This window comes from Synchiropus splendidus, chromosome 15 (assembly GCF_027744825.2).
Source record: "Synchiropus splendidus isolate RoL2022-P1 chromosome 15, RoL_Sspl_1.0, whole genome shotgun sequence".
Classification (NCBI taxonomy): domain Eukaryota; kingdom Metazoa; phylum Chordata; class Actinopteri; order Syngnathiformes; family Callionymidae; genus Synchiropus; species Synchiropus splendidus.
In genome coordinates this window covers 7480839-7504535 of record NC_071348.1, presented here as the reverse complement: position 1 = coordinate 7504535, position 23697 = coordinate 7480839, and the positions used below count along the sequence as shown (strand labels likewise).

The 23697-nt window shown below is 41.7% G+C and overlaps 4 protein-coding genes across 6 annotated transcripts; 2 read left to right on the top strand and 2 right to left on the bottom strand.

The window, feature by feature from the left end:
• Positions 1-8173: 8173 nt before the first annotated feature.
• On the top strand, positions 8174-9627 carry fkbp3 (FKBP prolyl isomerase 3). The gene is made up of 7 exons (XM_053843584.1): positions 8174-8302; positions 8472-8573; positions 8641-8742; positions 8812-8947; positions 9083-9150; positions 9227-9324; positions 9411-9627. Exons 1-7 carry the CDS (start codon positions 8198-8200, stop codon positions 9463-9465), a joined length of 666 nt encoding a protein of 221 aa, XP_053699559.1. The 5' UTR covers positions 8174-8197; the 3' UTR covers positions 9466-9627.
• Positions 9628-10090: 463 nt separating this feature from the next.
• faua (FAU ubiquitin like and ribosomal protein S30 fusion a) lies at positions 10091-11535 on the bottom strand. The gene is made up of 5 exons (XM_053888262.1): positions 11467-11535; positions 10837-10918; positions 10618-10762; positions 10446-10501; positions 10091-10297 (listed from the first exon to the last, which is right to left on the bottom strand). The coding sequence occupies exons 2-5, from the start codon at positions 10909-10911 to the stop codon at positions 10172-10174; spliced, it is 402 nt and encodes a 133-aa protein (XP_053744237.1). The 5' UTR covers positions 10912-10918; positions 11467-11535; the 3' UTR covers positions 10091-10171.
• A 486-nt stretch (positions 11536-12021) lies between these two features.
• On the bottom strand, positions 12022-19679 carry prpf39 (PRP39 pre-mRNA processing factor 39 homolog (yeast)). 2 transcript variants are annotated; one of them, XM_053887790.1, is made up of 15 exons: positions 19510-19679; positions 16879-17202; positions 16491-16675; positions 16287-16412; positions 16060-16178; positions 15725-15892; positions 15402-15582; positions 14890-14997; positions 14643-14807; positions 14078-14204; positions 13724-13992; positions 12939-13123; positions 12770-12853; positions 12514-12640; positions 12022-12429 (listed from the first exon to the last, which is right to left on the bottom strand). In XM_053887790.1, exons 2-15 carry the CDS (start codon positions 17165-17167, stop codon positions 12343-12345), a joined length of 2220 nt encoding a protein of 739 aa, XP_053743765.1. In that variant the 5' UTR covers positions 17168-17202; positions 19510-19679; the 3' UTR covers positions 12022-12342. The 2 variants fall into 2 exon arrangements, with proteins under 2 accessions (XP_053743765.1, XP_053743763.1); XM_053887788.1 differs by lacking the exon at positions 19510-19679 and adding an exon at positions 17947-19473.
• arf6a (ADP-ribosylation factor 6a) lies at positions 19448-22166 on the top strand. Of its 2 annotated transcripts, XM_053887792.1 has the most exons (3): positions 19557-19575; positions 19637-19743; positions 19864-22166. In XM_053887792.1, exon 3 carries the CDS (start codon positions 20355-20357, stop codon positions 20880-20882), a length of 528 nt encoding a protein of 175 aa, XP_053743767.1. In that variant the 5' UTR covers positions 19557-19575; positions 19637-19743; positions 19864-20354; the 3' UTR covers positions 20883-22166. The 2 variants fall into 2 exon arrangements, with proteins under 2 accessions (XP_053743766.1, XP_053743767.1); XM_053887791.1 differs by having other exon boundaries at positions 19448-19743.
• Positions 22167-23697: the final 1531 nt, after the last annotated feature.

Here is a 23697-nt window from a genome sequence, read left to right as displayed (position 1 = left end):
CTAAGTAGTGGTGTGCTCATGAGGCTTCATGAAACAGTGCCCTCACCATCCGAGCTCAGTGAGTGGCGCTCTCAGTTTAAAAATGATGTGAGGTTTCATTGAAATGTTGTTCAAGGGCAAAGACTTTAGAGCAGACAGTGCCATCTAGTGGGCGTCGAGCATGAGGACACTGTTTCATGAAGCCTCATCAGCCCATCACTGTCTAAACGTAAAAGGCCTGGGTGCCAAATCTTCCAAGTGACATTTACACAGCCGATAAGGGCTTTGAAAGGATGTGATATCCACATTAGGACACTAAAAACTAGAAGTATGTTTGTGACAGTGATGATGACGGAACACAGGGATGCTTCACTTTATGACTTTATGACTGTTTCAATAAGTAAATAGTGAACAGACACATGAACAAATGTGAATAATCGTTTTTTTATGATCTCAGTGATTTATTTTACCTCATCTTTTAAATCGTCTGGACGATCAGCAGAAAGGGAGTAAATCCGAGTTTGTGACCGGAAGGAAGGACTGTGTTGCACAACAACTCGATAAGCTGCTCAGAACCATCCTCTCTGCATTTGTTTTCCAGCCCTGAAGGAAAATCTTCTGGATGTGATATCAAACCGACCCTGCCCTCTCACCTGGTGGGCTTTGATATTTCGGAATGAATCCTCGCTTATCATGTTGTTTAAAAGTTGAAACCTTTCAGGGACTCAGACACCAGTCGGGTCATTATTGTGTTTTCACTCTGCTTTTAAGTCCTCACTGAGTTTATTCCAAAAGACAGATTTGGGAAAGTGGAAGGGAGAGGTAATTTAATGGCGGCGGAAAACTCATCTTGGTCGCTAGAATCAAATGAAAGCTAAGAGCGGCGCCGCGGGAGGGAGGCTCGGGTCGGTTCTGTTTTCTGTTCCGGAGCCTGTTTGACCCCCAAACAAAGAAAGAGGCAGAGACATGAAAGAAAACAGAGCTGGTGCAGGAACAAGTTGGGGAATATGTGTGCGCCTTTTCATGTTCGTCGTGTGGCGCCTTGTCTGTGTCAGGCGCCACGTGGATCAAACCCAACCCCAGGCACTCAGGACAGGTCCAGTGACATGGCCGCTGTTCTTTAATGTCCTGTCGTTCCAGTGCAGGTGCACAATCCGAATCGCGGTGGGTTTTACACAGCGTCCTTCATCGCGCACTTTGTGTCTCATTTCTCTTCAAAGTGCTTCAAAGCTTGTGTTTGTGGAACAAAGAGACTCCGAGTTGTTTGAGGACAAGTTAATTTCATCCAATTTCCTCAGACTCCAGTGAATGTTGAAACAAGTGAAGATAAAATCATGTAAATTATCTAAATGAATTAATAACACACAAGTCAGCAGATAAAAATATACAACAAAATACACTTTTTTCCTCTTTTTAAGTCGAAAGATGATACAATGGTAAGTGAAAAAAACCCACCTACAAATGATGTCAATGTCCAGACATAATATAAATACATTAATATCATCTTTATCTTGTTATTAAAATTTATCATATTATTTTTACAGATTGTTTCAACTAAGATTGTTTCAACTAAGATTGATGTTAGAATTATTATTATTATTGTTTTTACAATACTTACTCTTACACATTTTGGCACTGTAGGTTGTAATTATAAAGTATTAAATACTTTGTTTTTATTCTCTTTTTTGTTTTCAATATTTCTTTGTCACATTTGTGCGCTCTTAATAATAAACTAGACACATTTATATATGAACAGTTGTAAGGGCAAAATAACAAGGGACGCAAAAGAAGAATTTCAATATGTTACAAGGACAAAATAGTAAAAAAAAAATGTACAGTCATTATGTGACATTAGAAAAAAACACAATGAAATTGTCAAATGTTTGCATGTTATTTTTGGTTACGCTTTACATTAGCATTTATTACACTAAAGAAAGTACTTATTCCTTTCTGTATTTGTAGCATTTTACCCAGTAAGTAATCATTATGAGGTATTGATTAGTGCATTGTTAAGACATGATTTTAATAGGGTTTTGTTTTTAGATCTTAGTACACAGTAATTACAGTGTAATAACCATTAATAAACAAGTTATTAGTTTATTTGTCTCCCCAATCTTCAAGTGTTTTACTAGATAAAATTATATTGCCTTTATACATTTTCTGTACAAGTTGTCAGTCAGAAATGAATGATGGACAAAACATGAAAAAGCGGTGTAATTTTTTTTTTTTTGCTCACTAGAAGCATTGACGCAAAGAAGGAAAAAAGGGAAAGCAGCAGTCTAAAATGACGCATGGTTAAAGTGCGTGCATTCTTTTCCATACATTATCACGCTACCACTCTCACGTGGCCTGATTCTTCATGTTGGGCTATTTTACTTTGATTCCTCCAAGGGGGAGCAGAGACTGTGCACTACCTTCAGGAGAGTTCCATCAATACTAAGCACTAGAAACATGTTCTCTTATCGCTAAGTCCTGCTCTCTGCACGGCTGTGATGTATTTTACATGGCAGCCGCAGTGAAACCTTCTCCATCCTGGTGATGGAACTGAAGCCTGGAAGATGGAATTCCATTTACTCAACACAAACCCATTTTCAATTACACAAAAACCACTGTGTGGGTGTGAGTGTTTGGGGGTGAGTGTGTGCCTGAGCGTGTCACTGATGTTGTAAAATAAGAATTGCTGTAAAATACAACCCATTCTCGGTACAAATGAGGGGAAAGTTACAACATACAACTTAGAAAATCCAGCACAAGTGGAGCAATAATTGTCCTGTGTTTTACTTGACGTCCCTGTCAGGGTCCATGCTTTATGTCTTAAGATGGAAAATGGTATCAGTTTCAGGAGCACAGGCCGAGATTAGTTACATGCAATGCTTCTGTAGTTGAAGGAAACACTCATTACCTGAATGCTAGTCATCGTATTGTACGCCTACAGAGAGCATCTCATACATTATGAAGGAGCAAACTAACCTATGATTTATTTTGTTCTCACAACCAACATTTATCAGGGCTACAATCTATTTATCCAGCCCGAAGGAAATGCATTTAATAGAGGAAACTGGCTAAAATATGAAGTTTTAATGGGGGGAAACTATGGATTGAACTCTCTTTTTAATAAATAAATAAAGCTTTAAATGTCTCCTTAAAAAATGGTGCGCCACTGAACCACAGCGTTTTCTTCAGTAAACACAGGGATAATGCTAATGAAAACAATGCTGTAGCATCAGGTCAGTAGGTGGCGCTCTCAGCTTCAAAATGATCAACCAGATATCTTCATATCAGCTGGCCTTAAAAATTGATCAATCAAATCCTCTCTTATATTGCTTAGAACAAGTCCAAACAGAAGCTAGGTTCAGCCTTTCTTCCTTTCTGAACAAAACAGTAGCTACTTCCTAGTGTGCCTCATTCGAACAAAAACTCGCCAAGCTGCCATCAACGATGCTGCCAACTGAGTTTGCTTAATCTCTATCCATAAACTCCTCGCCATTGACGTGCTTTTTAGTGTCGCTCAACTCTTCCTGTGAGCCACAACTGTTCTGTATTCCTTTCACTATCAATGTCAGTGCCTCATGTTGAGGTTGGTAAACATTTACTTGAGCTGTGTTCGAGATTGTTCCCTTTAAAAGTCAATAAAGCACCAAGCATAGTGAAATTTTGCTCGTGCTTGGGGGCTACCGACGAGGCTTCATGAAACAGTGCCCTAATTTTCAGAGCCTCTCAGTTTAAAAATGAGGTTTCATTAACAGGCTTCAGGATCCTAGGCATGAAAATGTGGACAGTGTTTCATGAAACCCCATCACAAATGGTGGGTAGATGAGGTATTATGAAACAGCATTGCGGGGTTCATAAAACAGCGACCTCATTTTTGGAGGCCACCACATGGTGCTCTTGTTTTGTTCATTGAGTTACAATGTTTTGACTGAAGTCCACACATTTTACAGCAGACATCAGGACACTGGTTCATGAAACCTCATCTACCAATCACTAAACAAAGTATATCAAGTATTTATTTTTATAAATATACAAGGTATATAAAGTGTTATAAATGGTGGACTTCATTTAGTGATGAAGACCATATGAATGCATTATGATGCCTTATGAATATACTCATAAGGCATTATAGATTATTTATTCAACCCTCCAAATCTCAAACTGTCCCTTTTTGTCTTTTAAGTCTGGAGTCCTTTGTTTCCTGGGCTTGTTTTTGGACTGCTGGGCTTGAACTGCCGTCTGTGAGTGAAAGTGGATAACCCTCCGCTGACCTGTTGAGCCACATGAAACGTGACTCCCGCTGATAAATCCATGGACAGTCATGCTGTCCTGCCCATTTTCAATTCCTATTTTGCCACCACTAATCTTGTTGTTTGACTGTGAACAGATTGTGTGCGAGTAATGCGGGGACACAAGAGTTTTGAGAGCATGTGGCTCTGAAGTCTGTCCCTTTTAGCTGCGTGAGATATGAATGTGGGACGGCTTCCAATTCAAACTTCACATCCATCCTTTTCCCTTTGGTTCCCAATTAGCATTGAGCAGATGATACGCAGACAAACTGATGGAGGAACGGGGCGGCGGCCGGCGGCGGAACCCTCTGTGGGGTGGCACCGGCCGCTCGCCACCCGCTCCTTGTCATTTTAAACCTTTTCAGGTGAGTGATTTTCCTTTTCCATTGCACGCCTCGGATCGAGGTTGAACTGATCTCGGTTAAACTCTTAATAAGCCCCATTTCACGGCATGCGGCCAAGAGATTAGATATGACAGAGCAGGCGTGGGCTAGTAGCGAGACTGCAGCTCTGCTGGCTAAGCTCTGGATTGGAAATGTTCCAGAGCTGCAGCATGTTGGTGCACCGGGCTGCATCTGATGTTTCCTTCTCACCACACAACATAGAGAGCCGCCCCATGAATGCCCCCCTGAGCTCTAGTCTGAGCTTTTGGTGGATGACAGAGCTCCTCAGGTTCTCTAGAAATCTTGCGATGGAGGGTAAATAATTCATAAATGATATAGATCAACTTTTTAGAAATGTTTTGGAGTTTACAGTGCTTTTGTTTAGGTGTCTGAAATGTCTCCAACCAGTGGGAGAACAAGGGAGGATCCGCGGGACCAGATGGAGGGATTAAATCACCACTGGAGTTCCAGAACATCTGAAGAATCTTCCGCTAAATGATCAGGGAATTCTCTTGTGAGATGAAGTAGTGTTTATTGAAGTTTATAGTTTATATTTTAGCAACTTTTTGTGACATGAATTCAAATATCACATGAAAGTTGAGGCTTAATCCCAAACGCGGCCGACCGACTCCCTCCTGCTGCTGCTCTTTCCGAGGAATCTCTGAGTTCACCGGAAAAAGATGGGAGCATTTGGTCCCCCACCTCAGTGGCTTAGTCTCTTCCCCATAAAGCTCCAGATGAGCTCGGATAGCTGCGAGCACGAGCAGGTGAACTTGGCCTGCCATGTGGCTCAGAAAGGAATTATGAGGCTGGGAACAGGAAACGCATTATCCACAGTGGACCAAGGCCACATTGAGATCATTTCGATCATGAAAGGACTCTAATTCCTCTGCTGGGAGTCACAGGCTGTATAAGGAAATTCATTTAAAAGGCGCAGGGATGATTCACGTTGGGGGAGAGTGTTATCTCAGGTGAGGGAAACGGCTAATGAAAGCATTCATTCAAAGATGGAGATGTAATTTTACAATAGCAATGATTTGCAAATGCCACTCACAACTTCAGAAATTATTATGCTTCTTTTAGTAGAGATACAGCTCCCTCATCGTTGTGTATTTTATCCTCTTATTTTTTATATATCCTTTAATATGCAAACAGTAGTTCTTACTTTTCATGTTTTCCTTTTTCACTTCACATTTTCCCTATTAGTGCTGCTTAAATGTTTTTATTTTCGTCTGTTGTTTGTCTTCAAATACACCAGAGTATCACATAACAGTGTTTCAACTTAATATATTTAATGAGTTCTCAATAGATTCATGTATCCAATAGTGATTTGTCGTCATGTTAAGAAGTATGGGATATAAACATGACAATAACTTCTGAGCCTGGCCCCCGTTGACTCACTGTTTGTTATGGTTGCGCTCTTCTGCGGGATGAGTCGCGGTCATTTCCCTCCCTGTCAAACCTCATTGTGAACATCATATATTGAAAATATCAATCTTGAGTGAATAGCAAACCGTCATTTCAGTGATGTGTACATACTGCCATCGTGAGGTAGAAGAGTGCAACTGACACACGTCATAATATATTACTTATACTGCATTATGTTAAATCTGGGGTCACCAACGTGGTCATAATAATTACTATTATTTTATTATATTATATTATTATTATTATGTTTTAGTTTATTTGATTTTGTTCTCTTTTTGTACACCATTGGTAATGAATGTTTGTATATTATATTATATTATATTATATTATATTATATTATATTATATTATATTATATTGTTTTTTTTGTTTTGTTGTCTCTTCAATGTGACACACAACTTGTAAAATCACGTTCAGATTGCGTCTCTGTAAATAGACATCTCCTTGTAGGTGAAATACCAGAAGTTGTGTTTGTGCTTAAGACTAGCGGATTACTGTTTTGTTTTTTTTTTACGCCCTCTTGGAGCTGAGAGTCACATCAACGAGCGTGTCTCCTTTGTGTTTCCTGTTGCTGAGAACAGCTTTCAGGTGCTGCCTCAAATGACATCGTCGCCACGCTTCATACCACTTCAACACACGGCGGTGAAAAAGACACCACATGTGATGAGCGACCTCATGTCTTCACACCATCTGTGAGCCGCTCATGAACTTAAGCTGGCAGCACCCGAATGAAATGGAGCAACAGAAGGAAAAACAGAGCTCCATGGCTTCCGAGGTATCATGACAGACATGTACTGGAGTTATCAAAGAAGTATTTGTGAGGTGACTGGGACGCTGCCCGTCATCAACAAAGGGCACCGGCCTGCTGCCTGACTATTGATTGGTGCTTGACAAAGTCCTGAAGAATGACTGGAATACCTCAGAGGGCACATCCAGTTGTTGTGACTGGAGCGTTCCTTCGTGAGCAGCAAGTCTATGTGATTCAGGAGGTTTGCTCTAAACAGATTATTAGCCTCTTCTCTTCCTCAGGAGCTTCTTCTACAATGTCACTGTTGTTGCTTAGTTACAGGCACTGTGACCCTGTTCTAGGTGTGTGTGTGTGTGTGTGTGTGTGTGTGTGTGTGTGTGTGTGTGTGTGTGTGTGTGTGTGTGTGTGTGTGTGTGTGTGTGTGTGTGTGTGTGTGTGTGTGTGTGTGTGTGTGTGCTCGCAGGAGGGAAGCCAAAACGGAAATGACACTGACATTATAAGAGTGACAGCAGGAGGCCTCAGACTCCTATGCAGCTGCTCAAAATCATACCGACAAGAGACACTGACTGCTGCTGGATTGTGTGCTAGGTTTTTATTTTTATTCTGGCATTGACATACTTTTGTCTCATAAACAAAATTGCCACTACCTATATGTGCTCATGGAAACATGGTGTTCACATGAACACAGTATGATTCACATTTGAAACGGAAATGTAACTGAAATTCACAGATACATGGCACTTGCAAAAACTATAAATGAAGCAAATGTTACCACTACGAATCATAATAATAATCATCAAACTCATCTTCATTGGATAGGATATTATTTTGGGTTTATGCTGACTTTATGTCAGAGCCGATTCAAGCAAATATATAGGGGGGAAACACGTTTTTAACTGGATGTGCCCTCTCAGTGGCAATAAGTAAATGTATTATTGTTGTTGTTGTTGTTGTTGTTGTTGTTTGTAAAGCGAAACAAACTAGTAATTCTAAATGACAATTTTAATGTTCTGGTTTGAATTTCATTATCATTTGAATACATTAAAAATAATGATGACTTTATTTCAGAGCTGATTAGTTTGTTGTTGTTGTATTATTGGTGTTGTTGTTGTTGTTGTTGTTGTTGTTGTTGTTGTTGTTGTTGTTGTTTTAATAAACAAGCGAAGCTATATATATATATATTATATATATATAATAAAATAAAAATAACATATATGTGTGTGTTATTTATATATGTTATTTTTATTATGCTTCTAAAATTTTAAGTAATTCTAAATGACAATTTTAATGTTCTGGTTTTAATTTAATTGTTATTGGAATACATTAAAAACAAAAACCTTTCTATTACGTCGGTGAGGTCAGAGTTCATAAGCTCTCAAAATGGCGGCCGAACCAGTAAAGGAGTGGAGCGATGAGCAGCTCAAAAGTGATGATTTGCCGAAAAAGGACATAATAAAATTCATTCAGGACAATGCTGCAAACTCGGTATGTTTAGCTACAAATTATAGTTTGAAGTCAAGTCGATAAATACGCGCCGGTTTGTGTGTGTTAGCTCAGCGCTGCATCCAGTCAGTGACAACTGCTATGTGCTTAAACACCGACTGTGGAATATCGTGCGTGTTTTGTTTTATAGTGACTGTTGTGTTTCCTTTAGTTTCTCAATGAGCACAAGCTGTTAGGAAACATCAAAAATGTTGCCAAAACTGCAAAGAAGGAGCAGCTGATAGTCGCCTACAACCAGCTTTTTGAGAGCAAAGTAAGTTCAGGGAGCGCATCTGGAGCTGGGTTTGAATGGAGTGGTGAGTTGCTTTGTGTGTCCACAGAGGTTTAAAGGCTCCGAGCCAGTGGAGGAAGTGACTGAGCAAGTCAAAAATGTTCAAATCGATAGTCAACCCAAAGAGGTGAAGGCTGAAGTCGTGGACGAGGTAAAGTGTTTAAAAGTTGATTTATTCAATTGAAAATTGTGTGGCATAAAGTGACTTTTTGTTGGAAAGGGTCCACCGAAATTCACCAAGTCTGTGCTGAAGAAAGGGGACAAGACTAACTTCCCAAAGAAAGGGGACACAGTGAGCTGCTGGTACACTGGCACTCTGGAGGATGGAACTGTCTTCGACACCAACATCCCCGCAGGTTTGGAGGAGCTGCAGTGTTACGTAATACATCTGCATAACAGATGCATACAGACTGATCGTGATTCTGTGAGCAGTGCCTTTGGTGTGGTTTAGAAATAATAGAAAATATTCAAGGTTAAAAACTCATGTTCAGGTGCAAGAAAGAAGAAGCAAGCGAAACCACTCAGCTTCAAAGTTGGCATGGGTCGAGTCATCAGAGGAGTATGTGACTTCTTTTCTTTCCTTTCGTGTGGTTTTCATTTCCTGATGGGTTTTTTTTGTTTGTTTTATTTCACAGTGGGATGAGGGTCTTCTGACCATGAGTAAAGGTGAAACCGCCCGGCTGGAGATCGAACCAGAATGGGCCTATGGAAAGAAAGGCCTTCCTGATTCCAAGTATCCTTTTCAGTTGTCGGTGTTCTGATGATGACCTGCCTGCATTTTTCATCCCTTCGTTTTTGTCCTTGATCTTTGATCACTAGAATCCCTCCAAACGCAAAGTTGATCTTTGAGGTCGAGCTGGTGTCTGTGGATTAATTTCAACACTGATCTCTGTTGCGCTCCTGGATGTAAAACACCTGGAGCGTGTTTTCTGTTATGGCATGTGAATAATGTACATATGAGACAATGTTTACATCTTTTGGCCTTTGTTTTGACAATGCAAGCAATAAAGAAAACACGATGAAATTCAACTTCAAGTGAACTCATAAATCCTTACTGTGGAATTTGAAAAGTGCATGTGTGTGATCTTTTCTTATAACAAATTCAAGTTTGGAGAATAAGGTTTAACTTGCCATTCAGCCACAATATTAAGACGTGTTTAGTTGTTACAGCTAGTTGCTTACCACTTAAAGGTCTTCGCTTCATTTAACAAAAATACTCAAGTGCTAAGACGCTGAAGTGCTGAACATGGTCAAAGGGCGAGACAAAGGTGAGCTGTTCAGGTGTCTGCTAAAACAAGCCATAACAGACTGACCTGTGCGTCTGACCCAAACAACCACCTGCAGCACCACAGGCTCAAGTCTAATAGTAACCTTCTTTCCTTCTTAAAGAACCATTCCATTTAATACAACTAGTCACGCACCATGTATTACTACTACCTCGGCTCATCTCTTGATCCCTGAAGGTGGAGAAACATTGGATTCAAATTGACACGTATTCATCCAAGTTAATGTTTTATTCTTTACATTTGACTTGGCCAACAAAAAAAACTTGAAAACGATCGACCGGCCGTTTTAAGGAATTAGGAGTTGGCATTTGGTCCCTTCTTCTTTCCGAAGGTGGGCACAACATTGACAAAGCGCCTGTTGTACTGAATGCGACGCTTGGCACGGCCTGTCTTCTTCTTCTTCTTTTCCTGCTTGTCAACCTGTAAGGACACAAGTTAAGGATGGATTAAGAATCATGTTCAAAATTCATCAAGATTTCTTTATCCACTACTTTATCTTCAGGTTGGACAACAAATCCCCAAGTAGAGAAATGGTCAAAAGCCCAGCACACCTAAAAAAACAGCTTACCTTGGGTGTTTGTCCTCTGACCTTTCCGGCACGAGCCAGGGAGCCGTGGACCTTACCTGAAAACAGTTGTTTAGTATGTTAACAAACAGCTGTGGACAGCACTCTAGTTAGACTAAATCACACAGGTGCCATCATATAGCAGCATGCAACTCCTGCATCTACAGACACTGACCTCCCAGAAGTCTTCCAGCTACTTCCAAGGTGCAGTGTTCAGAGACGCCACAGGAAGCCAGAGAGGACTCATCCTCCAGTGGGCAGCCAGCAAGCAGCAGGACCTGATCCTCAACCAAGAGACCCTCCAGAGTCTGGACATGGGCCTGTCAGAAATCAAGAATAGGTCATGTAAACTCCACACATGAGCAGTTTAGTGCAGCTTTAACCCAATGGTTACCTTGATGTCCCCGACAGTTTCCTGTCCGGTCACCTCAAGGGTGTAAGTGTTCTGACCACGCAAGAAGAGCTGCATCTTGATGCTGTGGGCAAATAGTGAGACGCATTTCATCACTGTGAGGCCTAAGAAATCCGTGGAAAAGACTTTGAGCCAGGTGTTGCGAGTGATTCCTACCAACGCCTGTGAGATATTTCTCGTATAAAAAGAGAAACAAGTAACTCACAGAATAAAAGGAGACGTCAATAACAATCACCAGCTTTCAAAATGTAATTCTGCATCACCGTCTGACGGCGTCGTTTTACTTTGACAACAACCAGACAATAACAAAGTGCAACAAACGTGTTATTCACCAACATAAACTACAACCTTTATCATTATTATAGTGTCACAACTCGAACAGCGGAAATGTGTTCGGGCAAGTCCCTTCTGCAGTTCGGCTAATGCTAACGCTGCTAGCCACATGGGAGAGACGAATAACAAAACAGCGTAGAAATGTGCCAAAATGCGGCTTAAAGGTTTCAAATGACACAAACATAAAGCCGCCGTCAGCACAGAACGCACACCGTTGTGAAAACATCCAGTAAACTAGTCCAAATTTTGACATTTAAACTTAATTTGCACAGGCCGTACCTCGTTCGATGCTACACGTTCAACGTTGAGCATAAAAAGGACTGTTCAGAGGGCAGCACTGCGCATGTGCAGATATACGTAACACCAGGCAACTAGAAACCACGCCCCCTGACCTGTAAAGTTTATTCCAAGACGTTTTATGACGGTGAAGATGAGCATCCGAAAATGTAGGTTTCATCGCGATTAACAGCGTCCCTTTTTACAGACAGTGAATAAAAATGGATACGTTAATTCAAGCAAGTTTCAGCTACATATATGGTAAGCATCCACCAGCCTTGCTTTATTTTGAAACATTTCCAACTATATTTCGAATTGTTCGTGGCAAAACAGGCAACTCCCCTTGGTTTTGGATCTAAAACATGTATTTCTGAAGGGTTTTCATTCAAGATTCACACTGAAGTCCAGCTCCCTGACAGACACCCTCAGTAGATGACTCAGAATAAGAAGCCTCCAACATCTTTATAATACATGTTGCTTACTCGTGGTGCTGATGCTTTAAAAAAAAAAAACCTGAATACATCCAAGTAGTGAAGGACAAACAGACATTTCAGAATATCAATATCTTTATTATGAAACCAGGTCAAAATAGAAATTAAAAAACATGGAACTATTCATTACTTCTGGAAATGTTACTGATTTAAAAAAATGTTTTATTGTATGTATTTCAGAAAGAGGAACACATAATTGGGATGAACATGGAAAACAAAACTCCCCTCGAACTATTATCCACACATTCAAGCAGCCAGAACACATGAGTGAAATCAGCTCACACACAAATATATGTGACCCTCAATGACACTGTAGAAAAAAAAGCAATCCTGATTGGAAAAGTAGCTCGTCAGAAGGGACGTGTTTCCACTCTTCAGCTTATGGGGCTCATGTTGGAGGAGGAGGGTAGTACTGGTTGTACTGGGCATATTGACCGTACTGTCCCCAGGAGTTCTGTCCCCAAGCCCCATATTGCTGTTGAAAAACAAGAAAAGGTGAGTTTAATGGTTCAATTTTTGGAAGAAAATAAAAACGGGAAGATTCTCTAGCAACACCCACCTGGTACCAGTTGTAGTTATACGCAGCATTGTTTGCCTGCATGTCTGTCATGGCGGTGGCTGCAGCGGCTGCAGCGGCAGCAGCAGCATCATCGGTGCGCTGGCGTTTAGCATCAGGTTCCCCAGAGCTGGAAACAGTAATGAGTCATGTCACGAGCAGTCAAATATTAAACTATCACTATATTAGTTATTATACAATGACACAGTTACAGTTCCATCAATATTGATAAGTGTCACAATTAAATCTTAATAGTTACCTGTCGTAGCCGTTCTCCGCCTTCTGTTTCAAAGCATCGCTTTCCCTCTGTAATTTCTGATGTTCTTGGTAAGCAGCCACGAGCCTGAACAGGACACAGCAAAAAAAAAAAAATCAACACAACAAATTTGAATTCAGTGGTTGCTGAAGCGCTCGGCGCAAAAACCTACACGTTGACGTCGGTGCCAAAGTCTTCCATGAACTCGACTTTGCGTTGCGCAAAGAGGAGACGCGACTCTAGGGGCATCTGGCTCTTCAGGGCTCGATCGAAGATGACCAGGATCTCTGCCTCATTCTGCGCGATATCTCCATTGAACTCCAAATCAAGTAGATTCAGATAGAGCCGGGAACTTGTCTGAAGACAAATGAAACTCCATTAAAACATCATCATCCTGATAACACCACCTAATTTTATCCATCAAGAAGGGAGAAATGTCACATTTGGACTGGGGCAGAAAAGAAAACTATCCTTGAATCCAGTCTGCTGACAATTATTATATCTATTGGTCCCAAGTCTCAAGCAAAAAAAGACAAATCTGTCAAACATATGTTGTTGGTAAAGCCTCTCATTATTGTCTTTTCATTTGTTATGTAGAAGATGCAAGCAAGAACATGCTCCCTGTTCTTTGCAGCATTCTGCACTTCAGATAACATTCCATCACCATAGCACTTCAATCTACTGGCAATCTACCCATTGGACTTGCAGACTGAGTCTGCGGAACAGTTTTTTTAAAATGACAAATTTACCAAATTCGGGAAGTGAAGAGGAGTAATCTCAGATCGTTAACATCAGTATAAAGTTGATCACTTTTTCTGTGCTTCATCTGTGGCAATAAATGTTCAAAACAATTCATCTCATCCAGACAAGCATGCATTGAAGGCCAATTATTCCAGATTCAGTTTAGATTTTAAATTGAATAAGCTGCTCTTTTAAATCATGATCACTCGCTCTCACCTCGTCATTATCAATGGCGTCGAGCAGCACCTTTTTGGCTTTGCTTAAACTTCTCTGAACCTTCAGAAGCATCCTGGCAAGTTTCACAGCATAGAAGGATGACTCGATAGTATTCCTCGAGTTTTCCATCGCTTCTCTCAGTAGTGCTTCCGCTTCCTCCAAGTTCCCTTGGCGACGCTCGAGGTTGACCCTCCGAAGTCGAACCATCGCCAGAGATGGAATCATGTCTTCCACGGTCTTCAGTATACGACGGGCTTCATCTGGGTATCCTGATGAAACAAGTGGAAACAACTCTGAAATACATATCATGTACACTTGATGAGCTGTCCTTGGTGGCGCTCACTGTCCACTCACCCTGCTGCTCCTCAAAAGCAGCCCACTGCAGGTGGATAATTGGCTTCCTGTGCAGGTGAATCGTGCAGGCCTTCTTGAAGATATGTCTCACACCATCAGTGCTGTAGCTCTCGAGATATTTGGCATACTTCAGAGCGGACAGAGAAGGTTGGAAGAGAAGTAGAAGTGGACAGAGGAAGACAAGAGACAGAGGGAAAGAAAGGCAAAAACAAAAAGCCATTTACATTTTCATATCTCAAATTCAATAGAGTTCTTCATTGACAAGATCGTTTTTTGAAATGTTCTGTGTAAACCCATCAGCACCTTCATGGAACCAATTAGATAAGATTCTGTAAGGTAGTGGGAGACGAAGAAGATGCAACGTAGTAGTTGGCAAATGCGGCAGTCAAATCTTGTGTGGCAAGCTGGCCATCCCCTAATACAACAGATACAGTCACATATCAACGTTACACGCAAAGAGAGTGCAGGACGAATTACTGTCGTTGTGATAATCATCGTTGATGGGGGGGAAGTGCAGGGAGGTTGCGAAAGAAATGAATAAGCAAACAGAAGGAGGCCCCCTTACCTTGATCCAGAACTCTTCATAGAGCGCACAAGCGATGAGACATCTTTCAAACAGAACAACCACACGCTCCGGGGTGCCATTTTCTATCTCAAAGTCCAGGTACTCCTTCCAGTTGTTCAGCTGGGTTCTCTCAAGGGATTTGACGTGGAAGTACGGCCGCTTAATCTTTATTTGGATGGGCGAAAGAAAGAGCTTAGCTTAGTTTTCCAACACATCCAGGACGTTCAACAACCAAACATGCACTTACCCCTTCTTCAAAGGCCCAACGCTTGCTGACTTCATGCTCATTGTGATTGAACACCTCCTGTCGATTTTCGATCACCTTGTGCCGCATGTTCTCGATCTCTGTCACCCTCTGTACATAAAAACACAGAAGACCAATATGGTGAGTGCTTCAATGTTGACATTACAGCATCACATTCTCCACTTGATGTGATAACTGCGAGTCCTGCAGCCAAAAATTTACATCACCATGAGCTTGGCAGAGACAAGAAGCCTGCAGAGGAGACACCCGGCATATCAGCCTGAGGGTGCAGGTGATGGGGTCATTCTGCCTCAGTTGCTCCCTTTAGCTTAAGGGCGAGTGCCTGACAGGATGCCAGCTTGACTCCACCCCTTGGCTTAGCTGCTGACATAAAGACACCTCTTCAAACCTGAGTAAATTTTCTCCCCATGGCAGCATGGAGAACAGGCAACCCAGGGCAACTCCTGAAAATGATGCGTCCCCTTCCCCCTTCAAGACTGTGATCCAGACATTACCTTTGCCGGGTCAGGTAGGTCCTCTGTTCCGGGGGGCAAATCCTCTGGAGGAGCAGGTGTCTCGTCAGTTTCCCTGGCCATGGATGCCAAAGTAGCTTTAGAAAGTTCCAACCTTAGCTGTACAAACTCCTCTTCTGACAAGAAGTGTTTCGGGTTGTTGGTTTGCACGTGTTCTTTGAACCTGAAGACAAACGATACATTTATTTTCATTCTGCAAAATGTTACAGTACAAAATAGACACTGACATGAAATGAGGACAATATTGCTACCAACAACTAGTATTGAGCAGAACGAAAATAAATTCAATACTTCAAAACTCTTACTTCTGGAAGTGCTGGGAATATAGCTGAGTGGGGATTCCTAAGATCCGATCATAAATGGCAGTGACGTTAGCCAACTTCTGTTGCTCCAATTCCCAGGCGATAAAGGACTCCCACAGACGATCCGAGCGAAAGTCTGTACCAGCCGCAAGCACTGCATGTTCATACGCACTGGAGGGAAAACAAAGATTCACTAAACTTGGGAAGTCTATTTTTGGATTTACTTAAGCTGCTGCAGTAAAAACAACAGAAGTATATGTAAATAGATTTTTTTTATTGCAACAGCAAGTTACAACGGAGACAAATATTTCATCAACAAAAACAGACAGTCCACTCACGCTCTGATGCGTCCTTCTGTCTCAGGGTCAGTTGTGTCTGAGTTTTCTTTGATGAAAGTCATGTAATGCAGCCACAAGTCCACACTGAGAGGGATGGCCTGCAAGCCTCTTCTGTAAACCTACGGTTCGGAAGCACAAGCTGATTATGGACTTGCTTTTTCAAAAAACAGAACAGCACACTACATTAAAACAAAGATCGCTCCACAGAAGCAAGTTGAAGTCTTTACCTCCTCTGCAACATGTATGTTTCCGTGTTTCCTCTCAATGTCTGCATACTTCTTCCAGTAGCCATAGCAGTATGGATAACGTTCAAAAAATAAGTCGAAGGACTTTCTCACAGGTTCAAGCATATTCTGATAAGGTGAAAAAAAAAAATCAGCATTTTGAAGTCTAGAAATCCAGTAAAAAGAGAGCAATCTAGTCAGTCTTACCTCTTGTTCCACATACTGCAGAAGGTAGACCCAACCATTGAAGTCTTCCATGTTCTCCTGGCAGCCTTTAAACAGCCTTTCGAATTCCATGGGTAGAGGTGGCTCTGGTGGGGGAGCAATTTCTTGTACTGTTTCTTTGGATGCATCTTCAATATCCATGCCATCTTCAGTGGCCTGAGATGAATCTGAAAAACAAAACCATAATATTTATGATACAGGTCTCAGCCAATAAGCAGGGTGATTAAATAAATAAATCACACATGTAATAAAGTAACTACAATAGTATAGTTGCATACTTGATCTTCTTGAAAACTCAGCTGTTCCTTGACGAAAAATATCTATTACCGCTGTGCTGCTCAAATCAATCAAAAGACTACATTATGTTTACCTTCTGGCTGTATAGCCATAGCTTGGTTATTGTGAAAATCAAGGGGCTGGTTTTCTGGGGCGCATGGTGGCTCAGAAGGCAGTGGGGGGGGAGGTGGCTGCTCTTCTTCTGGAAGTTGAGCGACAGCGATCTGAAAGTTTTCCACTGCCTTTTCTACCGAGCCCAGCTGTTTCTCTGAAGCTTCCTGGGACGCATTGGTGATCGGTTCTGAAGCGACGTGATCAGACCAGTCAGCCGGCAGGGAGGCATCCCCGTTGCTTTCCATGGCAGGGGAGTCAGTGTTGAGCATTCCAATAACTGGTTCTTCTGGGATGTGACTGTCCGCTGCAAAAGAACAGAAGCAAATACACAAACGATTCAGTGATGTGTTGAATATGTAAAAAAGGCAACATGTACTAAACCACACTAAAACCACAAAACAAAACAAAAAGCAATGTTTTTAGAAGGATTACAAAGTTGAGAAAATTGAACTGTGAAAGACAGTTTATTATGTAAACTTGGCCTCAAGTAAATGTCGGAGACGTGTAACTTGACCATCACTTCCTTGTTCAGATGTGAAATGGACCCAAGGTTTTCGTGCCTAAAAATAATGAATCCGTGTGCGAGGCTAATTACAGAAATAACAGAATTAGTAGCTTCATAAAATATTGGCTAACTAAAATAATAAGGAGATAAATAGAGTCAAGTTAGTCGAAATGCCTCGGAATGTTTGCCGTGTGTAAGTTTGATCGTAGGGCCTCGGTCGCCGTCTATTTCCTGGAAGTAGCGCACTAAGGAAGTAACCTTAAGTTAACATTAGCTTCCAGTCTCTTCAACGGAGTAGATACACGAACATACACAATCATGCATTCCCGAAATACACTTCCATGACTCGAATTACTTAATAACACACCGTTATCGTTTACTTTGAATGGCCTTCTGGTGGCTAGTAGAAGTACAACGTGCTTAGCAATGCTATTCCTCTTCTTCTCCAGGCATTAGTCGGTTCCCTATTCTCTTAGCAAAATAACTTCGTATTTTTCGAAATTAAAACACCCTAATGTGTAGGAATAAAGTTATGGGCCTCACCAGTATCTTCCATCCAAAGTGGGTCGACGACGTGGACGTGTTTAAGGATCGATAATACACTCTAACTAGTATCGCTCGGCCCAGCGCGGTACAGCCGCCATTACTCTCAACATGAAATGAGGCCGAAACTGCGCATGCTCAGAGGAGCGCCAACAGTCTAGAAAAATCTATTATATTATTAGACCTCAAAACAAAAATACCGATATAAAAAGGGTTACATTTTACATTCTTTACACAATAATTTAGATTGGACTGTGTTAATCGCACTTATTTTTAAATGTAAATGTGTTTACATTTCTGTGAGCAATCATGTTATGATCGACTAGAAGATGACATATTTCACTACTGATTATTTAACCAGTCTATTAGACTATAGTTTTAATTCAAATTGCACGTTATGGCGAACTGGAAATCCTGTTTTAAGATTATAATAAAGGAATGTTGAACCACGCCCCGCTCCCACACAACATCCACGTCACTAACCGATCACCGATTTGAATGAATGGTTAAACTTATAGGAGAGAGAAGGAAATAAATCGGTGTACAGCCTCTCTGGTCCTTCACATAGGTTGAATTCTAGAGGTTCAACTTGTAAAAGGCGTTTTATTTGCCACCCCAGACGCTTAGAATATCATTTCTCGCTTCAATGGCGCCTGTGAACCGGCGTGCTTTTCCGCGCGCATGCGAAATGGCGCTCGATGCTTTTGTGTGCTGTCGGAAATCTGAAGACTCCATTTTGAAGGGTGTATTTTGCTAAATATTTTCTCATTACGAGCCTTCATTTTAATAGTCAGTGATAGTGTAACCATACGGTAACATGTCACATTAAGCGTACAAGAGCAAGGAAATGAAGGGGAATAATAATCATAATGCATGAAATAAATGTAACTTTTTAATTCATCTTGGCAGATTCATGAATAAAAAATGCCATCTATTTTCCCACGTTCAACTCATCGAAAGGTCATTTGTGGTGTTCTGCTCATCAGAGGTTGCATATATGTAATGTATTTATTCATATAATGTATGAAGTGCTGGACATTTCGCAATGTAGATCTATTTAAACTTCTAGTGGTGCAGAGTAACAGCAGTAATACAAATAAAGACATGCCAATAGACATTTAGGAAACAACTTTAAACTAAGAACTTACTACACCAATATATGCTGAAATGCTTCTATTTATTTATTTTTATTAAACTACTTCAACTGGCCAATGGCTTTCTTCGATTCTTAAAACGACCAAACATTATTTTTTTAAATGCATTATTATTATATTCAGAGTAATATCATACTCGGAATATAATACGTTTTTTATTTAAATGCCACTATTTAATCCAATATTTTCTAAGCCGCTATTTAATTTCATAACCGTGTTGTCTTCTGATGACGTAATTCATTACCTTTATTTCAAGCGCAAGATAAGTATATGCTTTAAAGGTCATAAGTGCAGTTTCCATGTTAAATATTCCACCAACGCGTACTTAGTAAATCTACCGACGTTCGCTCCTTCAAAACTAAAATTAAATCGAGCCGTCCGGACTGACGACAATGACCCACAAGTCTACCTTGACGAGTAAATTGGAAAACTCAGATGTCGGAGCCCGCGAGGCGTCCCTGAAGGCAGCACCACTGTGAGTGAGCAGTGTAGAGGAAGTGGCGCCTGATCTCAGTCCGCACCTTTTCCGGTAACAGCACCGCCACTGAGCCTGAGCGGCTGGGAGGGAGAGACTCGCGCACGGAGGGCGACAAGAGAGGGGAGTAACGAACCGGGGACTGAGATACGAATGCGGCACACGAAGGTACTTCATTCAGTCATGACTTTGTCCTTTGATATGATCGCTTCGGAACAGATCCAGTGAAGTAATTCGTTTCCGAAGTTGTCCGCGGCACTAACACCCCTCCCTGCTCTTGTGTCACAGGGGAAGAGAAGAAAGTCGGATGAATCAATGACCTTTTGGTTGCTCTTTCCCTGGATGCCCTGTCACCGGAACGTCTGAAGGACTGTTTTCGGTGTGTGTTTTTGGAAGCCTCTCATCGACAGGACCGGGCTTAGGGTAACCGTGGGCATCTGACAGCCGAGGAGGAAGTGGGAACCCCGGGCTAGGACTGGGCCTGATCTGTGTAAAGGGCTTTTGTGTTGGATTCTCAGAGGAAAGTCGAACATTAACGTGGCTTGTGAATGAAGTCTCACCATGTATGTGGTAATTCTCAAATAATTACTGGGGAGTAGCTCATGAAAACACCCCTCCCAGTTCTGTCAGGGCTGCTCACACAGTTGTGCCTCTCAAACACAGCAACTCAGGTCCTCCTCCTCTGAGAGCTCCTTTTAAGCCTATAATACTGTGATTTCCTCTCAGAAATTTAAAGTATTTTTTTCCTCCTAACAAAGTATTTATGCAAAGTAAACACAATGGGGAAGATGCTGTCAAAGGTTTTTGGCAACAAGGAGATGAGAATTTTGATGCTTGGACTTGATGCTGCTGGGAAAACTACAATCCTGTACAAGCTGAAACTGGGACAGTCTGTCACCACTATCCCCACGGTCGGGTTCAACGTGGAGACCGTCACCTATAAGAACGTCAAATTCAACGTGTGGGACGTCGGTGGGCAGGACAAGATCAGGCCCCTCTGGAGACATTACTACACGGGCACCCAGGGTCTGATTTTCGTGGTGGACTGCGCCGACAGGGATAGGATTGACGAGGCGAGGCAGGAGCTTCACAGAATCATCAACGACAGGGAGATGAGAGATGCAATCATCCTGGTATTTGCCAACAAACAGGACCTGCAGGATGCAATGAAGCCCCACGAAATTCAGGAGAAGCTGGGCCTGACGCGGATCAGAGATAGAAATTGGTACGTTCAGCCCTCATGTGCGACTGCAGGGGATGGACTCTACGAGGGCCTGACTTGGCTTACCTCAAATTACAAATCATAATATCGCTCCCCGACCAGGACTTTTGGAGGCTGAATTTAAAGTAGCTGAGAATGAATAAAACGCCATCTTTTGTTTCATTTGATCATAATAACTTCACTATAACCAGATTTAGATACATTTGCTGGCTTTTTAAAAACAATAGCTTTCTCTAACTCACTCATCTGTAATCAGCAGTTTTATTTTTCTTTCAGCGCTTATTGCTTTTTGCTTTCCTTTTTTTTTTTTTTTCTTCCTTATGAGGGGACTTTGGGACACAGGTGATGAGTTGCTTTATTCACTGACAAAGCTGTAAACCCAAAGGACAGAGGCGTCAGGAAACCATTGCCTTTATTACTCTACGAATGTGTATTTCTGGACCTCACACACAGAAAAAAAAGAAATGTTTTCATGACCAACTTTTCACTGTAACCCGGTTTTGAGTCTCGCAACTGTGTGGTGAATCCATGATGTGTCTGAATGTGGATCTTCACACACTGATGTATGTGGCCAGGTCTGTTTCTGTTACCGCCAGTTTAGTTCTTGCCTCCATCAGCTTCCTTTCTAGATTTAGTATTTGTGGTCTCAGCTGCCTTAGGAGGGGTGCCAGGATACAGGTGCCCCAAATTCAAGACTTACCAGAAGGTGCTTTGAAATGTTCCGCAGAGGTGGGTGGGGCTCTCAGTGACTGACTTTTAAAACCCAGCAAGCGTGCTCCAACACCTGTAGGCTCCTTTGCTGGGTGATTATAGACACTTTTCATTTTGTTCTATTCTGTTGCTATGCTGATTGAGTTAATAAAAAAAACCTATGTATCCAGATCAGTGCGGAAGTGACGCCTTTTTCACTCAGAAACGAAAGAGGAAGAGGAGAGTCAGTGGTGCTTGAGCAAAGATGAGAAACGGAATGGAACAGTGTGCCTCCTTTCACATGTGTGAGTCACCCCCGTTGTGAATAAGTGATGAGTTCTCTGGTTTCGAGAGGTGATTGCCGGGTATGTCTCGCTTTGCTCAAGGTGCAGAGGTTTGAAGGCGGCAGCCACCAAAACGGTTCAGGGGTTACGTCAGCAGTCTTTAGCATCCTGGTGAGTCAGTTCTTGCTCACAGACTCGGTGTGAGTGTGTGAAAATTGAACATGAAATTTGTTTTTTTAAAAACTATACTAGCTATCGAAGATGTAAATATCATGACACGAGAATTTAATTTTTGTTGTGGCTGTGAAGAGTTGCCTTAAAAATAACACATCTCTCAATCCGGCAGCAAATAGATGCAAAAATAAGCCCCATGTTTAGCTCAACCAACTGGTTTCTCCACTGCTTCAATCTTATTATACGGAAACAAAAATAAAATGAATGGCACCGCTCGCCTCTGAACATTGTGGATTCATGCCTGTGACCAACTGGGGGACATAAAAAGAAGAAGTCTGGCGATGCAAACTCAACTTAAATCAGCTAAGTAAAGAATAAAAGTGTTGTCGGTCTGGGAAGGTTTTCCAAGCGTCTCGCAGCTGAAGGAATTCTCCCTGGTTATCTCCCATTGCACGTTCCGAGAGCTCGTGTTTGCTTTTGTGATGTTTGTTCTCTGGCTGCTGACGTGAAGTTTGCTGGGCTCACAGAAGAAGCACACATGAAGAGCTGGCAGAGTCCCCTCCACATGACTGATCGTCTGCCCCTCATTCGGAGAACTTGTCTCTTTACTTTCTGTACAATTTTAGGTACATTTGGTGACACATTTCAGCACAACATGGAGCAGTGTTGAAACCGAGTCGTTGAGAGGAGGCTACTCCCGATGTTCCATCAGCGCTGAGTCAGCGAATCACGCTGGAAGCTTTTTGTCCAGCTGTCACTGAACTCTGCTGCGGATGCACCAGGCACAAGGGCTTCCGTCACGTGCTGTCACTTTCACCTGTGGCCTTCAGTTCAAACTGGGGCACTTCGCCTTTCGTTTGTGGTTCAGAAAAGGTTCAGAACACAAGCATGCCTTGCTTTGGAAGACCAGTGAGCAAAGGGCTTGTAAAGGAGGAGCTGTGTAATGAAAGCTTTTAGACCTTGACATTCACTGCAGTTAATTGTAGCGGTTTGGGAGGAAAAAAAAAAAGGAATGTACGACTAATTTAAACATTAGGTTCTGACGAACTGGAGGAGCTGCAGCTGTTGCAGTGCACAATGGGTCCGAAAGGCAAGACAAGTGGGAGGTCCGTCTTCACAAGTTTAGTACTGATAGATGCTGCTGTTATTATGAAGCATCTCCGCTAAATCATATAGGATTATCCTCATGACTAAGTAGGTACCCTCATCTTTTAGCCAGTTTAATCCTATACAACTATATGAAAGACGTTTTAGGTAGATCTGAAACAAAATTTTGAAATAAAATGTTGCAGATTCCAGCTTGAACTACATATGCTAAAATTTTATAATAGCAGTTTGTCCCTGACGTTGAAATTCAGTTGATCCACTCAGTGACCCAGCAGGTAATTTTTGATGTAGAAGGATGCAAATTTTATGGATGGTGAGAATGAGAGAAAAATATTTTGCAAATTGCCAAGAAATAGCTTTATATTTTTGTTTAAAATGTGGCCAGTTGATTTTTTTTTTTAGTCTGGCACCTCTGATATAAATATTTCTGACTCTATCAAACATACAGAGAAAATAAAATGTCAGCACTACATCCCACTGAAAGCGGACGCAGACGCTACACAGTCTGCTTGGAAAGATAGCTTTGCTGTTCCTGCTTTCACGATCCAAACACCACCATTGTATGGAGCTGGGTGGGGCTGAGCTGCTCTATTGTAGTCCTTTGAGGGGGTGGGTTCAAAAAGTACTTTTAAAAGAGCATTCATT

Bases quoted from the DNA above. Each gene is read 5' to 3' on its own strand.
- fkbp3 (XM_053843584.1), top strand. From the start codon at position 8,198: ATGGCGGCCGAACCAGTAAAGGAGTGGAGCGATGAGCAGCTCAAAAGT. The intron at 8,303-8,471 runs GTATGTTTAGCT...TGTTTCCTTTAG, and splicing joins AGGACAATGCTGCAAACTCG to TTTCTCAATGAGCACAAGCT. The intron at 8,743-8,811 runs GTAAAGTGTTTA...TTTGTTGGAAAG, and splicing joins AGGCTGAAGTCGTGGACGAG to GGTCCACCGAAATTCACCAA.
- prpf39 (XM_053887788.1), bottom strand. The intron at 16,413-16,490 runs GTAAGACTGACT...TCACCTTATCAG, and splicing joins TGCAGTATGTGGAACAAGAG to AATATGCTTGAACCTGTGAG. The intron at 16,179-16,286 runs GTAAAGACTTCA...TCCGAACCGTAG, and splicing joins ACATACATGTTGCAGAGGAG to GTTTACAGAAGAGGCTTGCA.
- faua (XM_053888262.1), bottom strand. From the start codon at position 10,911: ATGCAGCTCTTCTTGCGTGGTCAGAACACTTACACCCTTGAGGTGACC. The intron at 10,763-10,836 runs GTAACCATTGGG...GATTTCTGACAG, and splicing joins AAACTGTCGGGGACATCAAG to GCCCATGTCCAGACTCTGGA. The intron at 10,502-10,617 runs GTCAGTGTCTGT...AACTGTTTTCAG, and splicing joins AGCTGGAAGACTTCTGGGAG to GTAAGGTCCACGGCTCCCTG.
- arf6a (XM_053887791.1), top strand. From the start codon at position 20,355: ATGGGGAAGATGCTGTCAAAGGTTTTTGGCAACAAGGAGATGAGAATT.